The following is an 18,486-nucleotide window of genomic DNA, read 5'->3' as shown; positions in this document are numbered from 1 at the left end:
GACTAATGGGAATGGATGCTTACCAAGTCGGTAGGTCAAGCTCTTAGGTAAGCCAGTACCCGTTACTGATGCAAGCAAGAGCTACTGGAAGGTACAGTATAGTACCTACCTGTCGGCCGCCTTTCCTTCTCTCCCCAGTTCATTTTCCTCGACTTAACCTTTCTAGACACAGCCTCTTCTGTATTGGATCTTTTTTTCTCTCCTACGCATCGTTGTCGATACTTGTCAGACAGCCACACCCATTTCAAATGCGCGATGTCATGTCTGTTGTCATTCTGGAGACATCAAGCCATGATCGGTTCTAGCTTCTAGAGCAGCCACCAACAGGCGCCTTGACGCCATACCCGCCCGACCACGCCCACGCTCGTGCCCACGATGTCTCAGTGCCCAGATACATGCAGATGCATTGCTTTAGCTTCCTGTGAAACTGGAGCTCCAAAATCAAATTTAACCCTAGTGCCCGAGCATCCCCTAGCACCAGTTCGAATTTCTACGCCTCTGTGCTGCTATTCCGTGCTGATATTTTTGGTTTCTTCATGTGCAACATTTTCCCTTTTCTCAATACAACCATTCTTACTGATCATCGCCGCCATTCTGTCTCTCTTCAAAAAGCATTGGATAGGTCTGCGCCAACTACGTCTAAGCGCGAGCTACCACCCGCAAGCCATCGGATCGGTCGGGGGTCAATAGTGTCTTTTTGATACGGTACCACACCTGGGCGCTAGTTGCTCGATCAGGTACCGTTCCTTGAAGGCTTAGATGGCGCTTGCGGCCCCGTCCCGCCACTTGTCGCATTCTCGACGAACAGGGAGCGGCAAGCATGCGACAAGGGTCGATGTGAGAGGGTGGCACATGGACAAACCAAACCAAACAATGGGATGGACTCCCCATGTCGCAACCTTTTGGTGTCGAGGACGCTTTAAACACTACGTACAGTAATCAAGAGGCAGACAAGTGTCTTGCATCAGGTGCATCTCTTGTTTCCCCTCCACCTCACCTCCTTCAAAGCATCTAATCTTGTCCATATCCATGTTTCAATCCATGCATCAACTCCCCTGTCCTGCGCCCCATACTCAGCTCGCAGGGTTGTCTTCAACCTTGGGTCAATCACATCGACATCCCCTTGCATCCATGTTCTAACACTCTCTCAAATAATCCTGCCCAGGTCTAACCCAGCAATGCCTCTCCTGGTTCCTATCTTTGTACCAAGAGTAAATATCTCACTTGCACTGAGCCCCATATTCACATCCGCATCCCTGCTAAACACTGGGCTCGCTCTGTTCGCCAGCCTTAGCCGTCTGTACCTCTTCCCGTCTGTGATCTTGCTCGAATTCTACACCAACTCCCCCACTATTACTCCCGCTTGCTGTTCTATACCCTCATCGCCCACCTTCTTTACATGAGCCTAAAACGTCCCATCTGCCGGGACTTGTTCATACGCCTCCCTGGGGGCTGTGTCTTCCTAAGTTTGGCTTGTCCATCTACAATTCTCCGGACTCACTGCCTCTTTTGATTTGTGCTTCTGTTATCAACTCTGGGCCATGGCTAGCCTCAAGAATATCATGAATACCGACGACGAACACGTCGATTCAAGTCCCGGAACCCGTTCCGTCGGATTGACTTCAAGGCCACCCTCTACCCACAGCCATGCTACTACATTAAAACATCCACCACCCTCTTCCTCCCATAACAACAGGTCTGATATTCCTGTTTCATCCATGACATCTTCTCTCGATGATCACACATCATCACCAAAGCCCAATATCAACATGACTAGCCGACGCCGTAGCAACGCAAGTGTTGACTCCAACGAGTTCTCCTACCAGCCTGGCCCATCATCGCACACTCCCATGAGGCCCTTCACCACTGGAGCAGCCACTGGAGAGGCACACGTCAAGTTGACTCCTATAACCAGAAAGATAAGCAAGGCCAAGAAAGGTGTTCCAGTTCACACATGCAACCAGTGCCCCAAGGTATATTTCTTCTCTCTCTACGATCTTCACATCTAACTTTCCCAGACCTTCTCTAGAGCAGAGCACTTGAGGTTTGTGATCTTCCGCAAAGCTAAGAGGTGTTTCTAACAATGGGATACAGACGTCATCAGCTCAGTCACTCAGCTCCTGATTTATTCTGCCCGGTCGAAAACTGTAATAAGACTTTCCATCGCAAGGACCTCCTCGACCGTCATGTTCAAAGACAGTACGTTGGGATAGTGACACCTGGAGGGCTTCGAGGCTAACAAGAGTAGTGAGCAAGATGGTCAAGATGTTAGAGACCCGAAACATAGCCGTCAAGGTAGCCCGAAAACACCTAGCCTGCCCCCTGCAGACTCTGCGCCAGAACTAGGACTCAAAATGCCTGAAGTCTATAGACACCCTCGAGCAGTAACGGCAAACAGCAGCTCGAATATGGCTGGTTCATGGCCATCAGTGGCATCGACATCTGCTCCTCATCAGGCCTACAATCCGCCGCCAACCGTGAACAATTCCTCAGATAACTACCCCATCGGGCCAAACAACTATGTGCTCCATACACTACCAACGAACGACAGTTTTGTAGCAAGCTATTCGGAACCAAGAAACATGTCCGGCATGTCCATAATATCATCCATCCCTGAGGAAGCACCCCCGGATCTAGGCTGGCCTGAAAGCTCAATGTCTTCATCAGCTCCTACAAGTACATTCTCGACTCCCCCAGATAACACAAGGCGCTCACAATTCTCCGTGCCAACAACGAACGGGTCTTGGATGACCGCGACTCCAGCTTACCCAACGACTGCAAATGACATCACTGCCAGTCTGGACAGCAACACATACCCTGGCTCGTATTCATATACCGATACTCCACCACAAGCATACCCGTCTGTCTTTGGTGATATGGATCTTGCATTACCTGGATACTCCGAAGGCCCTTCTTTCAGCACTACCAATCAGATCCCTATTCCTGCAGTTCGTAGCATGTCCCCTTCATTAGCTGTCGCTCAATCTGAGACTTTATTAGCTGTCTCCTCGCTGCCAACATCAGATGGAGCTTTCGGATTGGGGGCATGTAGCTCTGGGCCTTCAGATGGCAGCTTATTGAGTACTCCTGATCTGATGCCCCTATCTCTCCCTGCAGCGACGAGAGACTCAATTCCGACATACTTAGAAACCTATTGGGAGCATGTCCACCCCAAGAACCCCATCATCCATAAGCACACTTATGAGGATGTACCCGAGGAGGAGACAGAGCATGTACAGGTCCTCCAATGCGCCATGGCTGCTCTGGCGACACAATACATCCCTAACGCAGACGACCGCATGAAGGGAGCTCAGCTTCATGCACACGCCTGGCAAAAGTCAAAAGTGGTGAGTTGAGAGAACAGGAGCTCGCCAAAGGAGCAGTCGACAATCGACCGGTGCTGATACACTTAGTTTACACAAGCTGAAAAGTGGTCAATGCCAGTACAGCAAACTATTGCACTTTGCGAGTATTATGCTCGGTTTCGTGGTAGAAAGCCACACTCACATCAGCCCTCTGCTCGGTTCACTGCACTTTACCACAGGGTTAGTCCGCGTGATTTCTCTTGATTATTCCTTTCTTTCTTTCTTTCTTTCTTTCTTCCGTATTCTTCTTCTTCTTTTTTTCCTTCTTCTATTCTTTATCTTTCTCTTCTATTGGAAAACCTCTGAACATCATGTCTTTCTTTTCAACCTCATACCCCCCTCGAATACCTGGCTCAACTCCCGATAGGTTTTTAATCATCACCATGAATCTTCTTCTCGCTCTTCGCCCCGAGGTCAGTCGGCTTGGAAGATCTGGGTTGCTGCAGAAACTCAACGACGACTGCTGGCTGCCTGCTTCCTCCTGGATGTCCACAGTTCACGGTATCATCAACGGCCGTATGTTTCCGCCATTGGCCTGGACTACACTGCTCCAGACACTCTTCCTATTCCACTTACAGCAACAACAACAAAATCCTGGGAAGCACATGATCCTAAAACATGGACAAGACTACGGACAAGAAAGGACCCGAAAACCATCTCAAGCATCAACATGAGGATGCTCTCTGCCACTGATGTAGCATCTCTGCCTGCCTTCGACGCGGCAATCTTGCTTGCAGCATGCTCATTATTCATTTCGCGTCGTCAGAACTCAGCACACGTTGGCCTGATGGAGGGTGCACTGAACTTTGAGTCGGAGAGAATGCTTATGTTAAGAGCATTTCCTGACTCGGCAGTTGCTAGTTCTTACCTGGCTCTTCACTACACACCTCTTTACTACCTATTATCAGTATCTGGGCAGAGCTGGGTCTTCAACAAGAAGGTGACGGACTTTAATATGTTTGTGGAACACCAGAGATTACTGGGCGAATGGTGTAAATCTAGCACAGCTGCAATCGCCACTGTTTTTGCTGCCCGTGCTTTGAACATCTTCCTTAACCTCAAAGCTTCATCCGATCAGGGAGAAGACAGAGAAGGAAAATCCAACCAGCAACAAACAATACATTGGACAGATATTTCGGACTACTGGGGTGTTTACGTTTGCTCGTTGATCTGTTGGGCCTTTGGTATTGAGGATAAACAGGACAAGGACAATACCAAAATTTTGCCAAAAGCCGCAAAGCAGTGGATATTGACAGTTGCGGATCTGGAGCCATCCGAGTTGCAAGCTCAGAATCACCGCAATGGGGCTCAAAAGGTTGTAAGTCTTGTGAAGGAGGCGTTGGAAAACGATTGTCTGGGCGGAGGAAACATTCTTTTTGCAGATGCCATGAACGTTTTAAAACAACTAGAAAGGGGGGCATCTGCGAGGTCGTGCCCAGCTGTTTGAGAGTGGCGTTCATGAAGGACCCTGTCCTATTTGTTCCTTCTCTTATTTATATATTTGTATTGAGTTGACCGCATTGATGTGATATGAGAAATGCATAGGTAGGAGTTGGGCGGTCAAAAGAGATGTGGACTTGGGGCACACGTTGGATGGCATGGAGTGAAGGATACATGCCTTGGTTGAAGGGATCATAGCGTAGCGTTGCAGAAGGAAATGATGCCTTTTATCTGCTGAACCTTTCACATGCATGTCCACAACCTCATAGGTAACATATGAATGGCGGGAAAGTGTTGAGTTAGTCTTAGTAGGGTGATCAACTGAGACCATGATCCAGTTTGCAGATACCAATGCGAAACGTCAGGTAGTGAGAGCTTCAACTGAGGCGTTCGGAAGCTTCGGAGACCACAGCTGACCCAACTGGAGACGGAATGGCTTAGAACCATTTCAGAAAAATAGTCGCGACGTCATGAGAGATATCGACGCATTTTGATAGAGCTGATCCTAGCAGTGGAAGATGGGAGCTGGACGTGACATTGAACTGAGGGCGGATGAGGAGAGGGGTTTGGTGGCTTGTGGCGTTGTCTCAGGATCTCAGCCCTGGGGGACAATTAGAATAGAGACAAGGGTCTGGAGTTTGTTAAATGAGTGCGGGCTTGAACCATTCCAGTGACGTCGGGATGACTTGTGCTACTTATTGCTAAAAGGAATTGAATGTTGAGTGCTGACTGGAGGTTCAAGTTACCTTAGGTTGGGAAATTGATATACATGCCTACCAGGCATTTAGAGGGACGCCTTTATTATAATGTATCTCACAGAGCTCGAAGAATATGACCAAATCGAGAAGGGTATTTCGGTCTTAGGGCAGAGGCCAAGAGGGAAGTATGATTGATTACTACGCATGATTGATGGTCTTGATCACATGCAAAGAAATAGAATACGACCAACAGAAGAAAAGAAGCGGTGACGGAGGAACAAGAGAGATTAATTGTCCGTATCTGAGCGGTGATGGAAATAAATTGGTGGATGTTCCGTTGTTGGTTTAGCCTCCGACATACATAATAAGCCAGAGCCCAGACTTAGTTATGCTGTGAACCTACTGTATGCCTCTTGTCGGTGGCAGAGTTGTTAAAGTACCTCATATTAATCTTGATCGACAATTCAAACATCGGGAGCCTCTCATGATAGTGTATCAAGGCCAAGCCATGATCACTCGGATCTGGCAGGTTCACGGACAATCGGCACCATTAATACTGGAGCCAAGAGTCGAGACCGAGTTGCCTATTCTGAAAGGAACCGAGTCGAGGGGATTTGGATGCATGTCATGGAAGGAATTTAACACGAGGGCATATGTAACCTTGGGGCGAGGTAGACTACCCTGACCAGTAGAACTCTCTCGTATGTACTTACGAAGCTCTGGAAAAGAGGCTAAACAATAGCGGATGAGGCAAAGTAAGATACAGTAGCCTTCTGCCAGGTTAAAAACAACAATGAGAGGCATTTTCTTCTGTTTCGCTTCAGCCAAAAACACAAGACGAGACAGCTCAAGGCAAGGTACCTTTTATTAGCTCAATCAAATTCGGGTTTATTCATTTAGTCAACTAGGTCGAGAGATGGTCGAATACGTGTCCCCCAGTCACGGAATCGGCACGGCAAAAAAGGCGCCCCAACACTATTCATGGATGGCTCTAGTAGCCTAGTCCTGGAATCTGGAGTCTAGAGGCTAAGGGACACACAGGCCTGACATGTTTGGAGGTCCTAGTGGAGGTAGGTAGACATTGTGAAGGAAAGCTGCCCTGAGCAGAATAAACACAAGGAGTGAGCTTATTCTCGACTGTATAGCATTAAAACAAGGGTCATTTCCCCTTTTCGGCCTTTTCTGTTTTGTTTCTTTTCTCGTTCTTCTTTCTCCTGAGTTCTACCTGTTGTGCGAGACACAAGACGAGATTAGAAGAAGAAGAAAAAAAAACAAGCCAACCAGGGGAAGCCCAATTGTTTTCTCCATGGATGATACTTGATTTAGTATCAAGATCCCTCCCGAGTTCTCGTACCTCATCTTGTTTAATTCAACTTCTCGTCTCGTCTCGTCTCGTCTCTTTTATTACCGAGCTGGATCTAATTTGAATCATTTCTCCCCTTGTTACTTCTCTTTATATTCTGCCTCACGTGCCTCTACGCTCAACCATCAACAAACTCACTTCTGTCTCTCCCACCATCAACCAATATACTTTCATCAAAGTACTCCACCGACCGATCACAGACGGATCTTCTCGCGTTCCTTGTCCCACATTCACGGCTCAGACGGCGCTGACACTTGATACCGGGGCTTGGCCGTGGCTTGGCCTGGGCAGTCGTCAGAGAACGAAGCTGGAGTACGAGCTGAGCAATCATTGAAGAGCAGTAGAGCGAAAAGAAAAGAAAGGAGAGGAAAGGAAAAAAAAAAATACAGCGGGAATGGTCACGGCGTATATCGAATGAAGCAGCCAATCTAAGCCACGAGCCGACACGACGACTTATAACACCATTAAAAAAAAGGGGTCGAGAACGGGTTTCATTCATGCTACCAACCATTTTCTACTTGAGAGCTGAGCTGAGCTGAGCTGAATCTGTGGAAGCGAGCAGACCGTACATATCCTAAACGATAAAACGGCGATAATAAGCTCCAACCCTAAAGTCATTTCGAGCTGAAACGGGCGACAACACTCTCAAAATTCTTACAACATCAACAGATTAACTTGAGAGGGATACTCAAGACAACAGGTTGAAATAGGGCAAATCTGTTCCTGATTTTCACTACGTCACTTTTGGTTGTTCGTTCCCCGCCCTACCAAGCATCCCCACCAATCCCACGACGGTCTGCACCCCCCAAAGCTACAAGCGGAATCAACCTTGGCCCTCACCCCTGGGACACCTATTGCAGGACACTTTGTGGGTGTCATCGCCTGGAAATTCGCCTGAGCTGAGCGCCTGAGACGCCTGGACGCCTGGACGCACCACACCCTTCCAGCCCAGGTGCTTACCTGCTGTACAGCTCCAGCACCCCCCGCTGTCGATCGATCTATCACCCTCCATAACTTCTGAGACTGTAGTGCTGTGTGTGACAGGGAGCTCCAGCTGTTGGAGCCCCAGTCCGGCCAAGCCAAGGCCCTTTCTTCGTCATGGTGCGCATCATCCCAACACGACTCAAATCGACCTCTCGATCCTCCTCTTCTTCCTCCACAACCATACACTCCGTCAGCAACACCAACGGAAGAACCAAAAACAACCGCAGCAACAGTCCTCCCATGCGCTCGAAAAATGATAGCACGAGCCCTTCGAGGGACGCTGGAAATGGCCTGGCCCTTAGAGTTTATATTATAAAGGTATGTATCGATTGTCCCTTGGTACTTATGTACTCCACGCCCTCTTATACGGGCTGGCTGCAGGTCTCTCCCGCCATCATCGCTTCTCTGCCCGCTCAACTCGACGCAGCAGCAATGCAGCGAGAGAACACCCGAGTGTAAATTCATTCCATCAGACTTCTGCTAACATCTTGCCAGGGAAAAGACCTTGCAGCCAAGGATCGAAGCGGCACATCCGATCCTGTAAGTCCCTCTCTTGACACCATATCCCCAACCAAATGCTGACAGTTAATCTTCAGTACCTCGTTCTTTCTAGCGGCGACTCTCGAATCGTAACCAACGATGTCCCGAAGACACTCAACCCCGAATGGAACGTCACCGAGGAAATTCCCCTCACATCTGTCCAGAACTTGGTCCTGGATGTCATCTGCTGGGACAAGGACCGATTCGGAAAAGATTACATGGGCGAATTCGATCTCGCTCTCGAAGAGATCTTCAACAACGACAAGGTGGAACAGGAACCTACCTGGTATCGTCTCAAGAGCAAGCGTCCCGGCAAGAAGACGAGTGTTGTCTCTGGTGAGGTCCAGTTACAGTTCTCCCTCTTCGACTCGACGAACCCGTCAGCGACACCACAGCAAATCCTCGAAAAGTTCCAAGCCCTTGTAGGAACCGCCCCCGCTGGCTCTCGAAACGTAACACCCTCGATGACACCGAACCTGGCCCCCACAGGTTCCCAATCCGCCCCCAACCCTCAGGATAGTCCTAGTGACGACGACGAGGACGATTTCGACGAAGACGACTCCGACGAGGGTGATGAGGATGAAGGTGAACAAGATGCTACCAAGCGCAAGCGCCGACTTCGAATTCGAGGACTGAAGAAGAGGAGACGCAACAACCCTTATGCCTTTGCTAGCAGTGGCTCTGACGTTGTTGGAATCATCTACCTTGAGGTCATCAAGATCACAGACCTGCCTCCCGAATCCAACCTTACACGCACAAGCTTCGATATGGACCCTTTCGTCGTGGCATCCCTCGGCAAGAAGACATACCGAACTCGACGCATTCGTCATGACCTCAACCCTGTTTATAATGAGAAGATGCTGTTTCATATCCAAAGTCACGAGCAGCAATACTCTTTCGCTTTTACTGTCATCGACCACGATAAATACTCCGGCAACGATTTCATTGCTTCGTGCGATCTTCCAATCCACCAATTGATCGAGAGAGCCCCCAAAGCAAACCCCGAAACCGGACTCTATGATCTCCAAGCCCCTGCACAGGCCGAGCCGCTTCCTTCGCGATCGCGATTCAAGAAGCTCGCCATGTCACGATCCAACTCTTCCTCCAGTATCAGCAAGATGATTCGTCCTCCACTGAGCAAGCACGCTTCCAACACGAGCATGGCATCAGCGACTCCCGCCCCTGCTCCCACCTCAGCACCCGATCCTAACAAGCTGGCACCGGCGGATGTCCTCGCCAATACTGGTTCTGATCCTGACTCGGCCAACCAGGACAGCGGAGATGCCGACTTTTATGAGTATAACGTTCCTCTGAAGATGAAGAACACCGAAAAGTGGGAGAAGAAACACAACCCTGTTCTATACCTCCGCGCGAAGTACATGCCATATGATGCCCTCCGGCAACAGTTCTGGCGAGCCATGCTTCGGCAATATGATGCCGATGAGAGTGGTCGCATCAGCAGAATCGAGCTCACAACTATGCTCGAGTCTCTCGGTTCTACGCTTACCGAGAATACCATCGACGGCTTTTTCAAGCGATTCCCCCACCGTGATGCTGATAACGACGAGAATTGGGAGCTTACGATGGATGAGTGCGTCATTTGCCTAGAGGACCAACTGGAAGGACGAAGACGATCCTCAGGCACTGCTGCAGATAAACTAAAGGCTTTGGTACCCGAGATGAAGAACCTCCTCCACGTGCCCGGTCATGGACACAACAACGGTGGCTCAGAGACCCCCAGCGTTCTAGAACTCGACTCGACGTCGGGAACTCAGACTCCCATCTCAAATGTCCCCACTTTGAAGACACCTGCAGATGAGGAGGGCGATCCCCTCGACAAGTCTGACAGCAGTGACGACCGTTCTGAAGAGCACGTCGTAGAGATCCGAGAATGTCCTATCTGTCACCAGCCGCGACTCAACAAGCGCAAGGATGCTGACATCATCACCCATATTGCGACATGCGCAAGCCAAGACTGGAGGCAAGTCAACAGCGTGCTAGTGGGTGGATTTGTCACAGCCAGCCAGGCGCAGCGCAAGTGGTACTCGAAAGTCATTACCAAGATCTCTTACGGTGGTTATAAGCTGGGTGCCAACTCGGCCAATATCCTTGTGCAGGATCGTCTCACGGGTCAGATCAACGAGGAGAAGATGAGTGTCTATGTAAGACTCGGTATTCGTCTGCTGTACAAGGGACTCAAATCTCGAGATATGGAGAACAAACGAAGTAAGCAGAGTGCTCGCCTGGAAAACCAGCATTACTAACAAGGCTACAGTCCGAAAACTACTCAAAAATCTGAGTATCAAGCAGGGTAAGAAGTTTGACGATCCTGCATCTAAGGATGAAATTGAAAAGTTCATTGCTTTCCACGGTCTCGACATGTCGGAAGTTCTGTTGCCGTTGGATGAGTTCAACAACTTCAATGAGTTCTTCTACCGTGCCCTGAAGCCTGGCGCTCGACCCTGCTCTGCGCCCGACAACCCTCACATTATCGTCTCACCAGCCGATTGTCGAAGCGTCGTCTTCAACTCTATCACAGTCGCTACTAAGATTTGGGTCAAGGGTCGTGAGTTTAACATGAAGAGACTTCTCGGCGACGCATACCCTGAGGATGTGTCCCGATTTGAGGGCGGAGCTCTAGGCATCTTCCGACTGGCTCCTCAGGATTACCATCGCTTCCACATCCCTGTTGACGGTGTCATGGGCAAGCCCAAGACAATCGAGGGCGAGTACTACACAGTAAACCCCATGGCTATTCGATCGGCTCTGGACGTTTACGGAGAGAACGTGAGAGTTCTCGTGCCAATTGACAGTGAACACCACGGACGCGTCATGGTTATTTGCGTTGGTGCAATGATGGTAGGCAGCACTGTCATTACCCGCAAGGAGGGCGATAAAGTCCACCGAGCAGAAGAGCTTGGATACTTCAAGTTTGGTGGCAGCACGATCCTGCTGCTTTTTGAACCTGGACGAATGGTGTTTGACGATGATCTTGTCGATAATAGCAAGGATGCACTTGAAACTCTGGTAAGTAAGTTACATTGGTGAGTTGCACAGCTACTAATTCGCTGTACAGATCCGAGTTGGCATGTCTGTTGGCCACACGCCTAGTGAGCCACAGTGGACTCCTGATATGCGAAAGAAGGCAGAGAACATCACGGAAGCGGACAAGAGAGCTGCCAAGAGGCGAATCCAGGGCAACGTAGCCTTGCAGGAGTCTCCAGATGGTAGTGGAGAGGAAGAGCAGCCATCAAGATTAACATCCAAGCCCACCATCGATACAATGGCTGCGTCGGCAATGTAGAGACGTCGACATAGCACGCGGAAGCGATGTAAGCGGAGGAGCCGCCGGTGGACACGGACAGGATGGGGGGTATATTCAACATTAAGCAGGGCATGTAGAAGGTGGATAGGTAGCCTTCGGAGACGTGTAGATATGGCCATTGAACTGGTTATCGAGGGATTTGTATGAGGACAAAGGAACGCATGTTCGGTTCGTGGTCATTGGACAAGGAGAAACAGGATAGGATATAACTTGATGCATGAGAAACGAAACGACGTAAACGAAAAAGCAAAGCGAAGCGGATACAAATGGACACTAGCACAGACACTTTTCTGTTTATATTAGTGCATATATGCTTAACTATTTAGCGATACAGCAGAATGCTTGGTGTTACATCGAGGCCTAACACAGGACCGACTTACATACGTCAGTCATCAGTCATCCTTTTCATAGACCCATGATGAAGTAGGGCAGGTCAACATCTAAAAGTTGAATAGCTCGGTTCGGAAATAGACCAGGTCCAAGTACGTGAGATCGGTGGGAGAAGCCGATCCGATCCGAGGAAAAGCACTTTTTGCTCCAGCTGAAGGAGTTGGAGAACCAGCCGGGCTAAAATCTGGGGAAGGCTAAAGATGAACTTGGGGTAGGGGATCTATGCCTGGTATAGCTATGCGCGATGTCCTCCTGGCTTTGCCCAAGGATAATTAGATAATCAAATACTTGGTCAATGGTTTCTATGCTGATACTGAACATAATTTTGATCAAGTCTTGAACTTGATGTCGTGATGACACGTGATGAAATACCTTTTCAAGGATAGAGTTTACCAGCCACAGCGAATCCTTTGAGCACCCCGCCAAAAAGGGATCAGCGGCGCACCCCGATTACAGGGGGTATTCAATGTGGGCAGATGGTCATGCCACTGTTATCGATTTCGAGTCATGGGTTGCCAGGGGTCGAACGAAGGAATCTAGAGATTCGAGATCGAGGGATAGGCAATGGTATTCGGTTCAGAATATAGAGATTCATTTGGGTATCTAGGTAGTGTGAAAAAGAGGTTGCTGATTTCAACCACTGAACAATTGAAGGACAAGTGTAAAAAAGAAAAGCCTCTATCCGAAAGATCTCTGTCCAGTCTGTACGTCTACATCGTGCCTTAGAGTTTTGTATTCCATCAGAAGAAATGACGATTCGCATGTCGGTTTCTGGCGTTTTCTCATGCGGACGTGGGGTGCATCTCTTATGCAACTCTGGCACAAGATTTCGTGATTGACACCTTGTGGTCCCACGGTGTCATACTGGCCCCACAGATCTGGGCTGTTTTTGATGCATCTCGTCTGAGGGAGAGTTTGTTGGCAGATTTGTTGATGAAACTTTTGCAGGATTCGATTTTCCGTACCAGGAGGCGTCAAAAAAGAGGTGCTGGGATCTTCCAGAATCTTGAAGGTTGGGCGTAATGTGGAAGAGGAAGTTTAGCGAAGGCTTCAAATCACGTCCAGTATAACAAAGTCATGTGCGCCAGATGCTGTGTCCGTGTCCTGAATGCAAAAGTTCGACCCGTCTCATAAGTCATGGGTAAATAAGGCAAAATGGCAAGTCTTTGTATTTCCTCAGTGACGACTGTTGGGGTGCCATTCTGAGTCTGAAGCGTTCGAAGGGCGTCGCTCTGATCGCTGAGCAGGGGGTGAAGGGGATCGCGAGATGGGACGACCAAACATAGACGAAGGAGTCTGTGTTGGGGGAGCCAGGTCGGGAGAAGGTTGTCGAGTCTGACGCCAGGAAGCGTAGATCTGCTTGCAGAGGTGGGCGGTCATTGTGTAAGTCATGTTTGGGGTGTTAAGGCTGAAAGCGAAGACTAATTATGATAATGGTTGTGGTCGTAGAGTGTAAGTAGTAGTCGAGGTCGAAGAGTTGTTCGTAAGGAGAAAGCCCAGGAGAGTTGAGTTATATGGACGAATATTGTATGAGTACGGTAGTATGTATATCGAATTATGTGTAAAGTCAGAGTCAAAGAAAACAGGTCGACAGACTGAGAAGTGCAGACCTTGTGCTTAAGTACTTACCTTAGCAGGTTGCCTCAAATGAGGTGCCCAGGTGCCCCTTCCTTAAGCCAACACGTCGGTACCTGGAGTGGACCTGACCTACCTGCCATGCTCCAACTCTTCCGCTTGTATCCTTGTGGGGTCATCTTCATCAACCAAAGGGAAAGTGCAGTACCCGCACCTGCCACTCAAGGTAAACAGTGAACTGCTTCCGAACCGAAGACTGGGCAGGCAGGAGATCCCGAACGGGAAGGGAAAGAGACAACCGACCAATCATGACCTCGCTAATTGTCAGAAACGCCCGACTTTTGGGCTGATGTGGCAGTGAATCGTATGACCTTGGCTTGGTTCTGGGGATGAATGGGGCTGAATTTTAGTTGGCCACTTGTGGCTTAAAGAGATTACCCCTGTCTGACCAACCAAAGTCTGTGTCTTCCAAGTCAGCTTCTAGACCTTCTACTTCATTTACCCAACAAGGTCGAGAACAAGGGGTTCCTTTCTACCTAGATTCAGGGAAAGATGGATTTAAAGAATCTGTTTCTTTGCTGACTCATTCCCCCCTTGTCTTGTCACTACGATAATTCTTTGTTTCTAAAAACCCAACCATCAACTATTGACAGAGGTGTATAACGTGGGGGAGGGTCCGAATCATCTGTTGCTGACACCATTCGCCTTGTTTATTCCTCATTTTGACTTTGACTCTTCTGAGTGATCCGTCTCATGTTCGTTCTTGACCTCGACCGTGAGCCCATGACCCATTTTTGATTATCTTAGTTGCCGATCATATGTCCCAACTCTGATTCTATCCACTCATATCCAGCAACTCGTTTCATAACATAAGATATCTGGACCAACAAGTGTGACCTGACCTCTTTTGTTGGGCATTATCTTCTCATTCTCACCCCAGTCGACCGTTTCTACTGGCTGAAATACCATAATACACATGGGAGCACGTCGAACTGGTGTATTCAACTTCATAGCAGTTTTACCTCAGCCTTGCGCAAAAATTACCCACAGAAATTCGACTCTTCAACTATTCAAACTTTTCACATGAAACCCTTTCCCAATAGACGCCAGGTATATCATCCGTGCCTACATTATGAACCGCGCTCTTATCACAGGACACCGTCAGCATCCCAAGAATAATCAGACCCGCTATAAAGAATGCAAGTGTTCCCCGAAACAACCAGTCGGCTAGTATAAATTCATCTCCTCAGGAGTAAGCTCTACCAACCATGATGTCCCCCACTGGTCTCCCAGAGAAGGTCGCATGTCCTGCGTTCATCCCTACACCTTCTCGCACCACGCCCCAACGAACCTCGAGTGTTTCAACGCCGCCCTCTCGCGGTACTCGGTGACATCGTCCGCTCAGAACCGCCGAACACGTTCCACCCACTAAAGCAAGTGGGTTACCGGCCGGTTCTCCGCCTTCAACGGAACCACGGGGATCCACCTGCCGGAGTGCTAGACCAGCAATGCCGAGACCGAGTAGCACAAGTAGAGCGAGGAGGATAAGTAGCGGTAGGGGGCTGAAGCCAATTCCCGTTGTGGTTCCCTTACTGCCGTCCACAGACACGAGAAGAATGCCCTGACTGAGGAGAAAAGCCATTGCGGTAACAAGAAAGAAGAGTATCCAGGATACGGGCCGAGGCAAGGTGAGATATAGTGAGGTCGTCTGTGAACCGAGTGGCTGTCCTGAAGACACGCGCAAAGGAAGCAGGTCCGATGTAAACTGCGAGAGCTCGTGAGACAGGTAGAGCAAGGTGAGCAGCGCGTTACTGGAAAGGTACAGCAGACCCAAAAGGAGCTGGGGCAACGCAGCCACAACGGCCAGACCAGACCTTGACGTTCCCGTGGGAAGCTCATATACCACTGCCGCCTTGCCAAACCCAGTGAAGGCCTCCTTGGGTTCCTTCACAGCCCCCAGTGCCAGGGCCGCAGCTGCCAACCCCACAGGCATGATCCATGTCATGAACCAAATAGCCCATCGGTTGAATGAGGGAACATTAAACCAGCGGCTTGTCTTGGCATACCAGTACTTGCCCTCTCGGTCTCCCCATAATCCCTTCTTGATCTCTTCCTTGGTGATGAGGCATGAATCCTCAGTGCTGACATCGGGATCGGCGAGGAACGAGCTCAGAGCATCACCAAGCGTGACGAGTGGGCTGAATACTTGTCTGGTGAGTGCTAATGCGACAGCGATGGCATAAGTGAGTATGAGAACAACATTGATTAGCGTAATAGCGGCGAGAAGAGGTCCGTTAACATTAAGCGATGATGTAGATTTCTCGGCGTGTTCGGTAGTAATAATTATGGAATTATATCTTCAATTTGTCAGTGACAATACATGTCGTCAGATTCTGGGATGCATACATTACTTGGGAGAGGAGGGCAAACGTCATCATGATACCTGACAGCGTTGCCCTGGTCGAAGAGATGAGTGACATGTTTCGTAGAGAAGGGATACCGATGTCGAGCCACTTAAAGGCTGAGTGGGCGTTGTCTACCTCAGCACGAGTCGGGCTGTTGAGGATTTGAACGACGTAGTTGGCTCCAGCGATGAGAATGATGGCAAACACATTCACGGCTGCCAAGATCCCTCTAGCAATACCTTCAACTGTAGTCGAACTACCCTCCATTAACAACGATTCCCATGTTGACATATGTCCCTGGGCCGAGGCGAGGGCGAGACAAGCCACAGAAGCCACAAGAATCAGGAAAGTCAGGAACATGTTGGCTGCAACACCAGCTCTCCATCCTGTCATAAGAGATCTGGTAGGCTGCGGTCGTTCCTCCACAAGCATCTTCTCCCGTTCAGCCCTCGGAGTACCCGGCCTCGAGTTGTCGGGTGTACTGGAAGCTGAATGAATAAAGTCGAGTTGAGATTCCTGTGGGCGTTGAAACTGTCCGGGCTCGGGACTATCTGGAATGCGGTGCCTTCGAGCGAGAGTCTCCGGCGTCTCGCCGCGCATGAAGTTGACTACATAGTCAGGGATGATGTCGCTTCCAAGAACGCTAGAGACAGAACGACTTATGCTGCCGGCAGCACGGCGAGGAAAAGAGCCCGAACTGTGCGGGATAGACCGAGAGTTGGACGGTCTGCGAGGGTAATTGGGAATGGAAGATCGTGAGTTGCTGAAGCTGTGAAAGGGCCATCTGACGGTCTGCCGCCCTGAGGAAGTGGTGAAGCCTCGAGTCCGACTAGTCGGGGGTCGTGTAGTCGTCGCGGAGCCAGGCTCTTCTGAGATACTATCTCGGATTAGTTGGATGCCGTAGTCAGACATGACTTCTGTTGTTTGGTTACCTTTCGAAGTTTTCAAAGTTCATGACTGAGCCAGGCTTCTCCCACACCCATGGTCTAAATGACCGGGTAGAAGGAGGCCCCTCCATCGTATATGTGATTTGGTTTATGAGATGACGGAGTTTGAGGTTTGATTTGTTCAGAGGCTGTCACACAATGTGGCGAAGTCGATTCGAAGATGTAAGCCAAGGGAGATCGATCATGTACGACACTCGTTGGTCAACAGTCAAAGTGTGAAGGTGCGTTGATCACTGGGTGGCATCTGAGGTGAAAATGATGCTGTATGGTCAAAAAGGGTGGAAAGACTACGATGATGAGCGCAGCTCGCCTCAAGGATAGCAAATATAGCAAGGAAACGACAGACTAAACAGAAGGGTAAATGAGTGTAAGAAACGAACGAATAACCAACAGTCGACAGACCATAACGAATGAAAAGAAGGTCCGTAGAATAGAAGAGAAAGAAGAGGGGAGAGAAGACCAGGAAGTCGTTGGACCAAAAGAGACGAGAGACACGCTCAAGATCTCGTAACCAGAGAAGTGGTCGAGGGATCCTAGGCTGTACAAGGATCCCGCATGGGACCCTAGCATGGGCCTTGCAAGCATTTGCATGAATTAGATGGACGGGTGGAAGCCAATCAACCCAGCCTGATGCCAACGGGTAACCCGCAGATGAGGGTCGTGCTTCTGTTTCGACATCAGCTATGATTGCCACGGTCAGGAGCCCGGAAAATGGAATGAGCATCAACCCACACATTGATATGCTGGGTCGTTTCGTTACTTCAACACGGACGAACGATAATGATAGCAACAAGGAGAGAACGGTTGAGAGTTCTTTATGTCTGGGTAGCAAAGAAGCGATCGAATCTGTGGTTTGTTGTCCTCGCATTGCCAGCTCAGCAACCATGTTGCACATATAACTCCTGCATTAAGACAGACGAAACGCAGATCTCACAGCCCAATGACGAAGGCGATGACTGCACAACTGCTCCTTCAACCGCATTATTTAGACTTCAATGCAGTCTAGACCTAATGCGAAGTTTCTGGATTTAGCATCATCACGGCCTGATCAGTGAGCGCATCATCATCATGATTCCTCCCCCCCCCCCCTCCTGTCAGATAAGACCCTGAAAGAAGCCTCGACATGAGGCTGTGCATTCAAGACGGGAATAAAAGCGGACTCGAGAGACTTGTGTACAAATAGAATGGCTCGAATCGCATGCGGTGAAACGACTAAAAAGAAAGAAACGCGCACAGAAGTTGAGAAGAGTACAATATTAATTGAAAGCTGAAGCTCGAGACGTTGGAGATGCAAGAGGTTGTCCTACCCCTGTTGCCCCATAAGGCATGGTTCGCGTTTCATGTTCCCCAAAGCAGAATAGCTTACGTTGCAGGCCGAATTAAGGACTCCAAGTCGCGGACCAACCGAATCTCACGGTTTTGACCAAAACGAAACAGCCGGTGAACTAGAACTT

The 18,486-nt window shown here is 49.4% G+C and overlaps 3 protein-coding genes across 3 annotated transcripts; 2 read left to right on the top strand and 1 right to left on the bottom strand.

Annotated features, from left to right (window-relative positions):
- Positions 1 to 1,769: 1,769 nt before the first annotated feature.
- Positions 1,770 to 4,812, top strand: FOBCDRAFT_133901 (uncharacterized protein; the record flags this gene model as incomplete). The annotated part of the gene is made up of 7 exons (XM_059607915.1): positions 1,770 to 1,973; positions 2,019 to 2,044; positions 2,095 to 2,199; positions 2,372 to 3,347; positions 3,424 to 3,545; positions 3,733 to 3,881; positions 3,944 to 4,812. 7 exons carry the CDS (start codon positions 1,770 to 1,772, stop codon positions 4,810 to 4,812), a joined length of 2,451 nt encoding a protein of 816 aa, XP_059464921.1.
- A 2,873-nt stretch (positions 4,813 to 7,685) lies between these two features.
- FOBCDRAFT_35682 (phosphatidylserine decarboxylase-domain-containing protein) lies at positions 7,686 to 11,735 on the top strand. The gene is made up of 5 exons (XM_031184171.3): positions 7,686 to 8,168; positions 8,346 to 8,390; positions 8,447 to 10,616; positions 10,666 to 11,417; positions 11,467 to 11,735. Exons 1-5 carry the CDS (start codon positions 7,965 to 7,967, stop codon positions 11,692 to 11,694), a joined length of 3,399 nt encoding a protein of 1,132 aa, XP_031039813.2. The 5' UTR covers positions 7,686 to 7,964; the 3' UTR covers positions 11,695 to 11,735.
- A 2,837-nt stretch (positions 11,736 to 14,572) lies between these two features.
- Positions 14,573 to 17,603, bottom strand: FOBCDRAFT_319542 (uncharacterized protein). The gene is made up of 3 exons (XM_031184169.3): positions 17,018 to 17,603; positions 16,087 to 16,962; positions 14,573 to 16,037 (listed from the first exon to the last, which is right to left on the bottom strand). The coding sequence occupies exons 1-3, from the start codon at positions 17,101 to 17,103 to the stop codon at positions 14,927 to 14,929; spliced, it is 2,073 nt and encodes a 690-aa protein (XP_031039811.2). The 5' UTR covers positions 17,104 to 17,603; the 3' UTR covers positions 14,573 to 14,926.
- Between the last annotated feature and the right edge of the window lie 883 nt (positions 17,604 to 18,486).

The sequence above is a fragment of the Fusarium oxysporum genome, chromosome V (genome assembly GCF_013085055.1).
Source record: "Fusarium oxysporum Fo47 chromosome V, complete sequence".
Classification (NCBI taxonomy): domain Eukaryota; kingdom Fungi; phylum Ascomycota; class Sordariomycetes; order Hypocreales; family Nectriaceae; genus Fusarium; species Fusarium oxysporum.
The sequence above is the reverse complement of the archived record's forward strand: the minus strand, read 5'-3'. Positions and strand labels throughout refer to the sequence as shown.

Excerpts from the sequence above, each read along its gene's own strand:
- FOBCDRAFT_35682 (XM_031184171.3), top strand. The coding sequence starts at position 7,965 with ATGGTGCGCATCATCCCAACACGACTCAAATCGACCTCTCGATCCTCC. Across the intron at positions 8,169-8,345 it reads TTAGAGTTTATATTATAAAG|GGAAAAGACCTTGCAGCCAA; the intron begins GTATGTATCGAT and ends ACATCTTGCCAG. Across the intron at positions 8,391-8,446 it reads GAAGCGGCACATCCGATCCT|TACCTCGTTCTTTCTAGCGG; the intron begins GTAAGTCCCTCT and ends GTTAATCTTCAG.
- FOBCDRAFT_319542 (XM_031184169.3), bottom strand. The coding sequence starts at position 17,103 with ATGGAGGGGCCTCCTTCTACCCGGTCATTTAGACCATGGGTGTGGGAG. Across the intron at positions 16,963-17,017 it reads AACTTTGAAAACTTCGAAAG|TATCTCAGAAGAGCCTGGCT; the intron begins GTAACCAAACAA and ends AATCCGAGATAG. Across the intron at positions 16,038-16,086 it reads GCCCTCCTCTCCCAAGTAAT|ATATAATTCCATAATTATTA; the intron begins GTATGCATCCCA and ends GACAAATTGAAG.